The 15,399-nt window shown below is 25.0% G+C and overlaps 1 protein-coding gene across 1 annotated transcript; it reads right to left on the bottom strand.

Annotated features, from left to right (window-relative positions):
• Positions 1–3,521: 3,521 nt before the first annotated feature.
• Positions 3,522–15,093, bottom strand: LOC129981273 (peptidyl-prolyl cis-trans isomerase FKBP2-like). Its single transcript, XM_056092044.1, has 5 exons — positions 14,980–15,093; positions 14,650–14,844; positions 11,480–11,592; positions 10,492–10,574; positions 3,522–4,297 (listed from the first exon to the last, which is right to left on the bottom strand). Exons 2-5 carry the CDS (start codon positions 14,842–14,844, stop codon positions 4,236–4,238), a joined length of 453 nt encoding a protein of 150 aa, XP_055948019.1. The 5' UTR covers positions 14,980–15,093; the 3' UTR covers positions 3,522–4,235.
• Between the last annotated feature and the right edge of the window lie 306 nt (positions 15,094–15,399).

The following is a 15,399-nucleotide window of genomic DNA, read 5'->3' as shown; positions in this document are numbered from 1 at the left end:
TACACAGACAACTGGTAAGGGCTATAGGCCTGTAGCTCGATGGAAGCTCTGGACTTTTAACGGGTTTTAGAATGGGAATAATCGTTGCTCGACTCCAGGACACTAGAAACACATGTTCATTCCATATTCTATTGAATAAAACTAGAAGCGAATTTAACGAATTTGAACTCAAATTTTTTTTTTTTTTATCATGTTATGATATCAGGTCCAGGTGCTGTAGGCTGCGAGTTTTTGTTCTTGTTCCATGAGCTATAAGCGTGTGTAGATCATATGAACTGGATGAAACCGGTATTGAGTAGTCGATCACATGCTATCCTTTACTTATCCATCCGAAAAAGTTAAAATACATTTAGAAAATATGTGACGAGTTATACTAGAACATTTTGAACACAGCATTTTGCTGTAGATGATTTTCTTGTAAAACAATCTGTAGAATTGTTTTCAACTGACTATTTATGATTACAGGATGTAACCAGCCCAATTGCTTGCAGTGGTTTTGATATGGAAATATTCATAGGCTAGCATTATTTGTAAATTGCATGACACATGATTAAAAATTGTCCAAAATATTCTATATGGCAGACTTTTGGGCTACCAAAATTATGTAATTATTTCTTGGGTTATATGTGATTGCTGAAAATTTTTTTAATTTTAATAAAAAAGCAATCAAAAATTTCCCTTAATAATTTCAGAGCATATTATTGCACATTATTTTTTAACAAAATTTTAAAATTCAAAAATATCATATCAGAGCTAGTATACAACAAAAATAAAAAACTGTGAATAACCATCGTGGATATTTTATTAGCTCCAAAGCAAAAATAAATTATATTTTGAAGTTTATTTTTAAACTTTAACATATTCCCAAATCATTGCTGCTTTTTTATATAATATAAAACAATGTTCTTAAGTGGACATTTTTTTTTTTCTTCTGTAAAATGCATGATCTAGAAATTGTTCTGCACAGAACGCAATACCTGGTGCACTTATATATATATATATATATATATATATATATATATATATATATAACCATGTTTTAGAGTAGAAGTTTAACTTTCTATTGATCATTTAATTTAAGAGATAATATTTATAATAGATAAATAATTACTCATTATTATTAATTACTAGAAATTACAAAAGTCATAAAAAATAAAATTATTTTAACAATAAAACATTGTTTTGACAGCTTGAATTAATGCACAAAAGCATTAAATAGTCTGGTTTATAGGCACTGAAAATGAAACAATGTTTACACTTCACTTTTAATAATCAAGAAATTAAATAGCTGAAATAAAATTTTATCTCAATATCGTCATTAAGTGGTTAATTATGCAATCTTTAACATAAAGAAATAAAAATTGCAAACATATTTCAAAAATCATAAACAGATAGAAGCGTTTAGATGCTATGCTATCTGAAAAAAAATAATAATAAGATCATTTAAATTCATATTTACATGCAGGTATGTAAGATTACTTCTTATCTATTAATTTTGCATTTAAAGAAATAATTTTTAAAAAAACCTGGAATTTTTAGTATTTCTTCTGTCACATCAATTCAAAAGAATTAAAAATTACTGAAATAAAATTTTAAAAAAAGGTTGATTGTTATATTTTTTTCTGAAGACCATTAATATATATTATATATATAAATATACATTGATTTTTTTGAGTCTATATAATTACTGTTCCACTTGCTGAAATGAATCATAACAATAAAAATAGTTGATTTTCTATACTGGTTATTTGCAGTTGAATTAGCAATAATATTCAGTTTACAAATAAAGATACCACAAACAGACGAGAGTTTAAAGACATTTATTTAAAGTGAACAATCAAAAATATTTAATAAATCAACTAAACTGAATAATTATTTAAGAAAGAAAGAAAAGTAATATCATGTGAAATTTCTTCCACTATTTTTTAGAAAATTAGGAATGGGAGTCATATTCACACACACACCCAAATTTATGTTACTCAAAAAATATTACAAGTCCATTAAAAAAAATTACTAAACAATGAAATAAAAATAACTACATTTTTTAAAAAATCTTTTGCACTTTTATAATTATGACTAAATAAATATATCTTTCAAATTAATACAATTCATAATTAGTATTTGACTAATAAAGGAATGTTTATTTTTACAATCACAATATTTAAAGACAAAGAAATAAGTCAGTGAAAAAATTCAATTACATGAAAGCAAAATCATGAACTAGAAGGAATTCTTTATAAATAACAATAAATTGATAAAATCTGAAAAAATTATTAAATTTCTACAACTACATATACAAAACATTTGTCCTACAATGATCCTCTCACGAGTGAAGAAATATTTCTATATTTATCACAATACGAAGTGATATTCAGTACAACACATATCAGCAAAAATGCAGCTAAATTTTTATCAAAATAGAGCATTAAACTATTTACCAAATGAAGCAGAGAATCAAGCTATTATTTGTTTTGAAGAAGCAAAATCTATTATGATAGAGTAGCAGTATATCACACTTCAAAATTTCATAGAAATATCTATAAAATGATTTATTGCAATAAAGGTATAAAAAAATTATCTAAATAACACATAACTGAAAAAAAAAAGGCTATTAATAAGTATGAAATAATTTCCTCTACTTTTCAAGTTCACAGCATTATTTATTCCATTATTATTTTTTACAGCAAATTTGAATTATTTTATCAAAGTGTTTATTAAAATTAGCTATTCTATTTTTCACAAAGTCAGTTTGTCTTTAAATTAATTAAAATACCAGAGTAAACAATTTCTATTTATAAAGCAATAAAAAACCCACCAGATATTTAAAATTTACCATAGATTAATAAATAGTATTAGAATATAAACATTAAAACAGCCCTTTAAATTCATTATGATGCAAGTATATAATATAATATTTAAATATTGTAAATTCTAAGGCATGAGTAAGACATTTTTAAATTAAAAACTGACTTTTTACAAGATAAATTCATTTGATTGCTTGACATACATTGCTATAAAAATGTATTGTCTAAATTTATTTCAATAAATCAAAACAACCATTCTCTACAATTATCTTTAAAAATTATAGAAATGAGGTAAATATAAAGAAGATAAATTATAAAAGCATTTATTCAGTTTTTTTTTTTTCAAAAGTGATAATTTAAATAATGTACTAAAGTAATTATTGAAATGAAAGAAAATCTATTTTTAAATAGATAAGAACATCATATTAGCAACTGAAAATTATTAATCCAAATAAAGTTATATAAATAAGAATATTCTTTTTTTTTATATTTATAAAATATTTCAATTACTCAAAACAATTTGAATTAGAAAAGTGGATAATATATAAAACAAAATAAGTCTCATATATATCTATGATGTAAAAAGGTTAAATTAATTTCACAAAAACAAAAAGGGCAAATAAATAATAATATTTACTTTCATGACACTTTTAATTTTTTATTAATTGCATTCATTTGATCACAATAGAAAGAAATAAAAGATACAAATAAATATGTAAAGACATTGCATTATTTAAGTAAAAAAGAATGTGGCATTTTTTAAAATTTATATAATTTAAACATAGATAGAAATACATAAACATTATTACTCACTTACAAGGAGCAATATTCAATTTGAGCAATGTATTTAACAATGAGTTTTAAGTAGAAAAATGATAGATGCAAAACTTTGTCATTTGTGGAAATAATGAGTTATCACAAAAATGTTTAAATAAACTGGTTTACACAAAGTTACTCTCATATTTATTATAGAGTAATAATCAAAATTGCTCAAACTCAAACTAATAGGAAATATAATTTTTTCATTAAACTTTAAAATTTACAAAATATGCACTTATCAAAATGTAACAAATTCTGAGTCTCTAAAAAAACAACTATTAAAGTATTAATTTGGGGGGGAAAACCATAAACCAGTTACAAAAATAAGGGTAACCAATTTTAAATAATTTTACATGGCAGGATTGCTTGCCTTGAACATTGGTGCTAGCAAATACATAATTGCTGGCATTTTCATTCATTTTTCTTGTGTAACAATTTCAGATTGATGAAGTCTGTGTTTCTGTGCATCTCTAAATAGTGACACTGATCCTTTTCATTCAACTATGATAATTCTAATCATATCATTCAGTTTTGAATCATAATTTGCTAAGTGATAAAATTTAAGTATTTTATGACAGTGTGAAGAAAAACTAATGGAAAAACGCTTTACTATCAAAGTTCAGATTTCCTTTCAATTTTTATCAGTTCCACTTCAAATACAAGAGTAGCATCACCTGAAAAATTACATATAGCTTAATATATATAATCTTAAACATATATAGTATAGCTTTAAAACATTTTCGATCTATACTACTAATAAAGATGATTATATGTGTGTTGGTGCTCTACAGGATCATTTGACCTACATCTACCAAATTTAACACATATATGCCTTGGAAAGTGGGAATGTGGACCTGGGAATGATTTTCCAATGATTCAAAGTTTTAATTAGAATTTTAATTAAGTAAAATTTAAACTGAATTTTGGCATTTTTCTGCCAAAAATGTTATTTCTTCCAAAAATATTATTACACAAAAATACATTTATAAATTGTCTTTTTAATGACATCAATACAAAAGGCATACACATTTTTGCTAAATGTTGTCTTTTTTTTTTTTTTTTTTTGCTTAATTTTCAGCAATAGATCCCTGAAACTCAAACCATTTTCATTATTTAATCAAATACTTAATTGCATGATTTTCACCCATTGTTGAAAAGTTAAAGAGGATTTTCTTTAATATATATGTAGTTTACAAAACAAAAAAGTGAAGTTGAGATATTGCAATGATGTTATGGGCTTGTCTCCATCAGACAGATTCATGTATACAATAAATAGAACTTAAATAAGGCAATTAAAATTGCACAGCTTTAATGTCAAACAATTTGATGGAATTATGAACATAAAGTTATATAAAATGATTAATTTGAAATTTAAATATAAATAACATTTCCAGTAAAACAGTTGATCACCTGAGGCGACTAGTATATAATATAAAAAGAAACATACAAATAAAAAAATAACAACCAAATAAAGTAATACCAAAAGTATGAAGCCGAGTAGTATAAAAGAAAAATGCAAAGAATACTAAACGAAAGAAATTGTAACAAAAATGAATGAAGATGTATAACATATCAATAGAATATGAATAAAATTATGGATCAATAACAAACAGAAATACTAAAGGTACAAAAATAGCCCCCAAAATACTTCAGAATGAGAAATTAAAGTGAACAACATAAGGGAGAGGGGTGTAATACCATTTTCTATAACAATATATACCAACAAAGTGAAAAGATAGCTGTTTCCATCCCAAATGTAATTAATAATAGATCACAGTGAATAGGAATTAGAAATTAAAAGAGTGCTTACCACAAAAAAGCAATACCAAGTCAAAGGACATATTTATAATGGACAAAAAAAAAAAAAAAAAAAAAAAAAAAAAAAATTAGATTTAGGTATTTTGTACCTCAAGATTGTGCATGTTATAAAAACAAGGGGGGGGGGGTGCTTAAATCCATTTAGTTTTACATTTCAACATATATTTTTCATTAAAATATTTTATTATTTATTTCAGAAACTTTATAGAAATGCATGTTAATATTTATTTATTATGACTCATGACTATCGTCCCATTTGCATTCAATAATATTTTAATAACCACATACTACTGTATATCAATTGAATTGAATAATATAAACTGGATCTGATTAACAACATTTAATAAAATACTAATACTATTTTTATAACTCAAAGAATTCAGATTTTTAGAGTTTGTACTTGTATTTATTACAATATTTTATTGAACATTATATGTTTAACATTATATCATGTTAAAAATATCAGTAATCTAATTTTTTAAATTCTAATAATTCTCAATTTTTTTTCATTACATTTCACAATATCCCATATGAAACATTTAACTTTCTAATGCAGAAGATGTACATTCATGTTTAACCATTTATAACTATACTAATATTTTTTTGGACCCAAGAAATTACATCATTTATTTACTGTCATGCTTTAACTAATCTGAAGAGGAATTTCTATTCCCTAGTTAGTTTTTGTTTGTATATCTAAAGAATTTATTTATTCCTTCATATAATTTTAGATTTTTTAGCTAAGATTAAACAAATTTTATACATTATAATTAAGTACAAAAATTACATAAACATCTCAAATATTCCACGAAATCTTAGATGAATCAATACATTCCCAAAACAGAAGATGCTTATCTAATTAGATAGCAAGAATAGTTTACTGCATTGAAGATAAAAGATAATAATCAATTAAAAAAAACACCTTTGTATTGTATCATGTTTGGAGAAATGTAACAAACTGGCTTCATACATTTTTACACAGCATAATTTTGAATGGGATCAACGAATCAATTTGATCAACAGTGAATGTGTTAATATTACTAAGATAAGATATTTTTATATGATTTATACTTAATTGGAGATATCCTTTATTTGAATTTTATATTTAATTTACAATTTTGAATGACTATATTTCTTAGATTCATTTAATCTATGATCAATTTTCTTAAACACACACTTTTCTATAATAATTATATAAAATTTTCTTCAGAACTTTTTGATTGTAATGAGAAAAAAAGAAAAAAATTATTTAATGAATAAAATATAATATACAGTGCTGGCCAAAAGTGTGGACATTTTTTGAAAGTTTCATGTTTTTCAACTTTGCGTGCTTGTAGAATATATTAATTTTCACTTAAATACAAATGTTTATATATCAAATTGAAGGTAATTTAATGTAGGATTTAATAACAAAAACAGTATTACAATATCTGTATTACAAACAAAGTTGCGCTAATTTTAGTAAGATGTATCTTAGATTTGCATTTTTTTAAAGTGATACTTACACAATCAATACTTAGTAGGATAACCCTTATTTTTTAAGACAGCTTCACAGCGTATTTTCATCGAGTGAACGAGTGTTCTATTGGCAGTAGCACTTGTGCATTTTTTTCGGCCTGATTTGGCCTTATTTCCCACTGATTTCGTTTTTTCGTAACGTAAACAGAACTTTCGTACACCAGAACAAGTCACTGAACCACCAACTTGTCTTGCAATTTCAGCATAAGAGAGGCCATTTTCTCTCAATATGACAATTCGGCTTCTTTTTGTATATGTCCAATCAGTTCTTCTTGTTGGTGACATTGTTTAAAATTAGTTTAACTAAAAAAAAGGACTTAAAATATTAAAAAACAGCATTTCAATCAACAAGAGAGCATAATGTTTTACCTTCTAAGACTTTCTGCCTGATATTATCACAAGATTTTTCAAAGAAAACCAAAAGTTCTAAAATGCATAACTATACAAAATGGATTTCATTCATTAAAAAACAGCAGCTCTATTTAATTGTACTAGTATGCATCATTCCGCAAAATATTTCCACAACAATAACTCTTTTACCATCCAAATAATCTAAACTATAGTTACAGACATTTGATTGGTCCTCAGAAAAGTTTTGTGATTGGCTAGTACGCTTTTATTACAAAACATGTCATAATTCAAAACGATTTGTGTTTGTTTGTTCTACTAAAATAAGTGTAACTTTTTTTGTAATACAGATATTGTAATACTGTTTTTGTTATTAAATTCTACATTAAATTACCTTCAATTTGATATATAAACATTTTTATTTAAGTGAAAATTAATATATTCTACAAGCACGCAAAGTTGAAAAACATGAAACTTTCAAAAAATGTCCACACTTTTGGCCACCACTGTGTATATATATATATATATATATATATATATATATATATATATATATATATATATATATATATATATATATATATATATATATATATTTCATGAATGAAATATATAATAATGGTAATTTTTTAACTCTAAATTTATGTTAACATTAAGTTAAATCATTAATGTATGAAAAATCAAATTTCTATAATTCATTAATCCATGCTTGGATTTTTTTTTCTTTTTGATAAAATTATGCTTCACAATTTTGAAAATATAATAAATGTAATATTTTTTTTGGCTTTAAAGGGAAAGCATGACAATATGTTTTTCATTGTAACTTACAACATATGCATATAAAAAGAAATTCTAAAACTATATCAATTCTATACAAAGAAAGAATACAAGCTAAGAGGAAGAAAAAAATGTTACATCATTTGAACAAAATTGATACTTATTTTTATTTAATGTATTAAAGGAGTTCAAATGCTGATTAAATTATAAATTAGAATGAATAAACTACTATTATTAAAATATTTTAATGACTTACATCTTTATTTTAAAAAAATCTTGTCTGAATAATGTATCACAAAAAATGATTTGTATGATGCCATTCCAAACTACTGTGCATACAAAATTTAAATTTCATTTAAATAATCACAATGAAATAAGAATTAAAACATATTCAACAAATATTGCTAAATATTTAGATAAGCAAGGATTAACTAATGATTTTGGAAGCATAAATGTGGCAGATAATAAATAATTTGATTATTTTGGAAATATCAATCAACAAGAGAGCATAATGTTTTACCCTCTAAGACTTTCTGCCTGATATTATCACAAGATTTTTCAAAGAAAACCAAAAGTTCTAAAATGCATAACTATACAAAATGGACACGCATGCATGAGACTGAATTCACTTGTGGCTATTCAGAAACTATCTAAGGGTTTCACTAAAAACATTACACAAAACCTATAATTACATACTTTAGTAAGAAGGCACTATTAGAGAAATTGTAAATGTATTTGTTGTTTTTAGGAAACTTCAAAAATGAGATATTAGCCCCCTTTTTCTTTTAAATTTAGTGATTTAATTCAGTTGAAGCTTGATAGGTCTTGTATCAATTAAAATAGGCTTTTAATTTTAGAAGTAACAGACTTTAATGAGGAATGTATTCTAGCTAAGTAAGAAATAAAAAATGTCAATTTGTTATTTGCACGAGATGCGGGGGGGGGGGGTATTTTATGTGGTTTTATTAGTTTATGAAACCATCACATGGATATAACTTCATTTTCTGAAATTCTTTTATTTTAATGCTTAATTTATATTGATACAGAAACAATTTTTTATTATATATTTTTAATCTAAACAGTTGTTTTCCAAAACATTACCTATAATTATTTATAAACCGCATTCATTTACATGCAAAGTTAGGCCTCAAATTATTCATTTTTTTTTTGTTGTTGCTGATACTTATAACTTAAGGTTATTATTGTATTTAAAAGATTTAAGAACAAACTAATTGGGACATCAATCAAAACATTATCACTTTACAAATATTACACAATTGCTCAAGAATGCTAGAACATCAAGAAGTATTATATGTCAATTGATGTTTGAATTTTTAAAGCATAATTTGTATATAAAAATTGAATAAAAGAAAAAAAAAGTCTTCAAATATAACTTTAAACAAAAATAAATAACAATAATTGAAAAAAAAAATCTATGAGAAAACATTCAAAATATCAAATGCAATAGAACCTTGCTTAACAAGCATAATTTGTTTCTGTACCTTACTCATAATGCAAAGCACTCATTAAATGAAGCAATCCCCCCCCCCCCATAAGATCAAGGTACAATAGAAATGTTCCATTGCTTCCCACCATTTTGGTGGGAACATTCTCAAATAAAAAAATAATAATAATAGAATTTATTATTTATAATGCATGTTTTTTCATGAGGAAGTTGTTTAAAGATACTTGTTTTTTACCTATGCTTCAAAATTTGCCAAAATGAGACAATATTATTGTTAAATGAATTTATAGAACACGTAGCTACTGCCTCAATAAGGAGATGTTTCTGAATGTATAATGCAATAAAATTCCCAGCTTGAAACATCTTTTTCATTTCTCTGGAAGATTGATGGAATACTGATGATGCTATCTCCTCTTCTTTTGATCAAATCTCACCTGAAACTTCTCACTATGAGACAGAATGCAACTCCTGACTAAGCTTGTATTTGTGCTGACATATTGTTGAAACACTTCTCTGTCATATTGCATTGTGAAACCTTGATGCTTACCAAAGTGTCTTACATTTTATTAATTTCAATTAATCATATATTTCATAACTCTGCTTTTAACAGTTAAAAAAACATCCACAAACAAGTACTAAACATAGACTGGTAGCTAAAGAGTACAGGCAGTATCTTGAACATGAAATTTTCAGGTTTTAAAACTAAAATTACAAAAAATTAGAAAAACAATATGCTACTAATTTTTAAAAATAGCTGGAAATATTTCTTTTGTCAAATTTAAATATACTATAATTATAAAATTTAAAACTAACTATCAATACTAAGAAGAAGTGAGCAACAAGTATATTATGTTATTTAAATTCATTTAGAAATCTAAAAAAAAAATAAATACATATATAGACAAAATATTAAAATAATAAGGATATCAAAGAAAAATATACCAGGTATTGTAGGAGGTGCCCCAGCTGAACCATATCCAAGATCGGGAGGAACAACCAATTTTCTTTTCTCACCTTCACACATTCTAGAAGAAAGTTTGTAACATTTAATACAAAGCAAATAAATGGATATGTGTGTGCATATTTCAAATTATTGTATGAATTGCTCATATCAAACTGATTACATAATAATGTTATTTTCAATAGCAATGAATTCAGCAAAAATATTTATTTCAATTTACAGAGAACAATGTACATGTTAAAAAAAATAAGGCCTACTAAGATTTATGTTTTTTATTCAGAAATATATTAATATCTCATGTTGAAACAATATAGAAGTTATTTGGATGGTATTTTAAAACACAATTAGATGTCATCTAAGCAGGCAATTTCTTTTCTAAAACTCTTTGCTGTACTAGCAAAAGAACACATGACTGCTGTCAGATTTAACATGCAGCAAATTTAAAAACATGGCAGTTATTTGGTGGAATTGAGTTTCAAAGATCAAAGTCTCTGGTTCAGAATCAAAACCTGGCCACTGGGGATCAAGATTTCTATGAAAATAAATTAGCAGAAATTGAGACGTATTAAAGCACAATAAAAATTCAATGTTATAAAAATCATCATCTGATATAATTTCATCTGATCAGAAATTAAAATACATGAAGTAGGAAAAGAGAATAGACAGGTTATATCTATTATGGTTTTATTTTCATTTTTTTCGAAAATCAATTTTTACAAATACATTAAAAAATGAAATTTCTAAACACTATAATCTTTTTAAGAAAGCATCTGATGAATCATAACTAAGATTTAGAGTAACTGAATACTTTGATACTAAAGCTAAAATTTAAAGAATCTGAAATTGAATGTTTTAATATTAATTTTGTAAAACATTTCTGAAACCTTGTTTTTATTTAAATTAAAACCTTTTAACAACAAACCACAACCTTTTAATCCTAAAACTATAAAAACATAAGAAATTATATACTTGAGAAGTCCTTGATCCCATCCACGTATTACTTGACCCGATCCTAATGTAAAAGAAAGAGGTTCACCACGTTTATAGCTATTGTCAAATTCAGTTCCATCTTCTAATGTACCCTAAAACAAACAAAATTGTACATTGGTTTATACACAAAACATATTTTTAAAATCTTAGATGATTATGACAGCACTGAAAATCACACACACACACAAAAAAAAAAATAAAGAATCATTAATGTTATGAAACACAATTAAATATTAAAGAAACATTTTAGTGCATTCAAATAATTTTGTTCCGATTTCTAATGTCAGGGTTGTAGACAATTTTTTCTTAATTATTCAATAGCTAATATATTAAAAAACTTTAAATATTTGTACCGTATAAAATCAGAAAATGGAAATATTATAATACCATTAAAAACTTCTTAAATAATCTGAAAAAACATTTTTAATTAAAGGTGCTTTCTTTCTACTATAGGAATTTACCTAGTTTAACCCCATAAAAAAAAATTGTTAAAATTTTTTAGTAATATATCATATGCTTTGTGTCCTGCCCCATTTTCTGAAGAAAAAATATTTTTTTTTAAGGTAAATGAAATATATATATATATATAATGTCACTAATTTATTTATCATCATGTAAGTAATATATGAAATTATTTTTCCTGCTTAAAAATAAAATTATAATTCAATATTTATTTTTAAGGGGGGGGGCACTTTTAATCTTTATAATCTCTTCTCTTTTAATCTTTTTAAGGGGGGGGGTCTCTTTTAAAAACATTCATTTTTGATTGATAAAAGAGTTGCATATTAATCAAAACTGTTTGCAATTTTATTTAACTAATTTTTAAAAAATGCATCTACAGTAGACTCCCGATTATCCGCGCCTGCCGCACTAAGTTTTTTTTTTTTTTTTTTTTTTTTGCTTCCAAGCAAAGTGAAAATGCTTCCAAAGCAAGAAGCAAACACAAATGACTGATTTCTTTAAAAAAGGTGTAGTTTTACAGTTATGCTTTTGTAATTACATAATACATTACAGTATTAAAACAGTACATATGTGCTAATTTTTCTGTGTATCCTTGACGCCTCTCGTAAGTACAAAGCACTTTTCTGTTTTCATTAACAAAATGTATTTTAGGTTAGTTTTGAGTGATATACTAAAATATTAAGCATTAGTTAACCATTTCCTGCTGTTTATTTTACGTTTTATTGTACATAACACGATTTTTTAAAGTTGGAATGAATGTTTTCTGTTTTGCTATACCCGTTTTTAGCTTTTTTCGGATTATCCGCGGCGGCCGCGCCACCCAATTCCGTGGATAATCAGGAGTGTACTGTATATCTCAATTTTTTTTAATTATAATTCAGGTATTACATTTATTTTTCCATATAAAAATCAGTATCATATTAATTGAAATTACCTTTAAAATTTTAATTTAATATAAGTAATTCTGAATATTTAAAAAAAAAATTCCGTCACTTATAATCATTTTTCTTCTAAAAATAAAATTGTAACTTACATATCAAGAGAATAAATATTTTTGCATAAAAAATGAAAAACATATTAATTAAAAGTGTTTGTAAATTGTTAAATTAATTTGAAATAAAAAAAAAAAAGCAGAAAAAATGCTACTCCAGGATCGAACTCCAATCTCCTATTTGCTACACCAGTGTCTTTGCCACTAAACTATTCACGCCTCGGCAATGATGAAACATTATTAGTATATAAGCTATGCAAAAAATTTGAGGGCCACTGTGTTTTAATATTTTCATGAATGAACATTCCAAATGTATATTACCTTTATACTAAATCTCATCCCGAACTGAATTTTCAACCTTGTACCTCCCCTTGTCAGACACCAAACTGCATTGAATCCATATATGGATTGAAATGGATATGCTTTAGAAAATAGAATATTTACATACAAGTGGTAGCATAGATGCTAAATTTCCAATACATAGATTTCATCACAACTCTGATAGAAAGCTACAATTTTAATGTTATGACAACATATCAAATTTCATCTGCCTAACTTGTAATATTTTTTTAATTACAGCATCCAAACCCAGATATAATCTTAAATGTGTGTGAATGTTTTTTTTTTCCCCATTTGCAGAAGTCTAGAATTTTTTTTTTTTTTTTCAAATCCCTATGTAAAAATTTTTAATGGCTTTCATTGTTTTACTTTATACACCAGAAAGTGAAAAGTCAATTTTTATCTCTCTCTCTCTATATATATATATATTTATGATGAATATTTAATAAATAATATATAAATCTACATTTAAATGAAATTTATGATTATAAATAATGTACATATTATTTTAATAAAATCCTTTCAGAAAACTACTAAAGTCTAAAAAAATAAACTTATAATATGGAAAAGTTTGTAGCAGAGACATCACTAAAGCATGGCATAGTTTGTGTTTTTGTGAATCTTGGGATTACCCTCAAACCTCAGCAACAATTCTTAAAAGAATGCCAACAGGATCATTCAATACTTCACTTTTAAAATAGGAAGAGGTGGACAGATGGATTAAGTCTCCCCCTCCCCCCCCTTCTTTTCCTTTTCATACAGCATTAAGTACATTCTTTATTCATTATCAATCAAAAATCGAAAGACTGACAGAAAAAAACAACAATTTAAATAAATATGTGACAAAGTATTTAAATATATGTAGGTAAAAATTCTTCTCAATACATATATCTTCATAAAAATTATCTAAAATCTGTAGGTAGTAAATCTTATCAGTAAGCAGTACAAAAATTAATATCATTGCCCGAAATTTATTGACAGCAAATTTAGTAAAAACCAAATATTGCAATATTTACAAGTTCAGTCTATTGTTTTTGAAAACAATACAAAACTGTGAAAACATTGTCAATATTAACAAATTTAGATTCCATCTTTAAAATTTAGTTAATGAATAATTAATAAGTTTATTTCAATTATGAAATGCACAAAAGTTAGTGGAACTTTTAGATCAGACTGTAAAACCAATTTCTGGTGTCTAAAGCATACAATTAATTCTCTTATAAATTAAAATGCTATTATAACTATACAGTTTATGACCATGAAAATTCAATACATGCAAGCTTTCCAAAGAAAACACGTAATTATAAATTTATGTAAAATTAACAAAATTACGTAAAGAAATGATTAACAAACTTACTTTATAATGCATATGTAACACATCTCCTTTTTTAGATTTTGTTTCACATGATTCTACTCTCTTTTTTACACCAATTTGTAATTTCTTAACTTTAGGTGCACTTTTAGTATCTTCATTAGTGACAAAATTTATCAAAGAAAAAAACGTCCCAGCAAATATTAAAATATAAACAATATATTTAACTAAAGAAGCCATCTGAAAATAAATAGGAAAATGAATTAATAAACAGTATCAATATGTAATGAAATCCGAACGATTAATCTGACAATATTTTTAGACTAAAATCTAAAAGTCATAATTTTTTGAAAATTTCAACTCAATATTACTTACTTTTTTATTTTTATTTTTTACACAGTAGAAAATTCTATCTCGTTTGCATTTTTTCGAATTTTAACGAAAATGCCGACAAATGCATGCGATAGCGAAAAGTTCCTTGCTGCCAAGTTTTCAGTTTAAATTTCTTTTTTATTTTTAAGTCGAAAGCAAGAAAGCTCTTTTATTATAATCAGAAAATAACAGATCTGAATTGTTGGAATTTATCGAAATGTTACAGAATAACAAATTTTAAAAAATAAATAATTTTAATATCTACAAGGGAATTGTTGTTAGAAATATTTATTATTCTCTTTTTTTTTTTTTTGCATCTTGTTCTGTTCTAGAATTATAACGGTTTCAATATTATTCAAATTTGAGATTTGCAATTCTAAAATTTTTAAAGTATATTAGTTGTGCATTCCAAATTTATGCTGT

This window comes from Argiope bruennichi, chromosome 8 (genome assembly GCF_947563725.1).
Source record: "Argiope bruennichi chromosome 8, qqArgBrue1.1, whole genome shotgun sequence".
Lineage (NCBI taxonomy): Eukaryota > Metazoa > Arthropoda > Arachnida > Araneae > Araneidae > Argiope > Argiope bruennichi.
The sequence above is the reverse complement of the archived record's forward strand: the minus strand, read 5'-3'. Positions and strand labels throughout refer to the sequence as shown.

What these genes read in the sequence shown, in the direction of transcription:
- LOC129981273 (XM_056092044.1), bottom strand. Translation starts at nt 14,844, where the DNA reads ATGGCTTCTTTAGTTAAATATATTGTTTATATTTTAATATTTGCTGGG. An exon ending in TGTTACATATGCATTATAAA is followed by an intron (nt 11,593 to 14,649) that starts GTAAGTTTGTTA and finishes TGTTTGTTTTAG; the next exon opens with GGTACATTAGAAGATGGAAC. An exon ending in GGCACCTCCTACAATACCTG is followed by an intron (nt 4,298 to 10,491) that starts GTATATTTTTCT and finishes GTAATTTTTCAG; the next exon opens with GTGATGCTACTCTTGTATTT.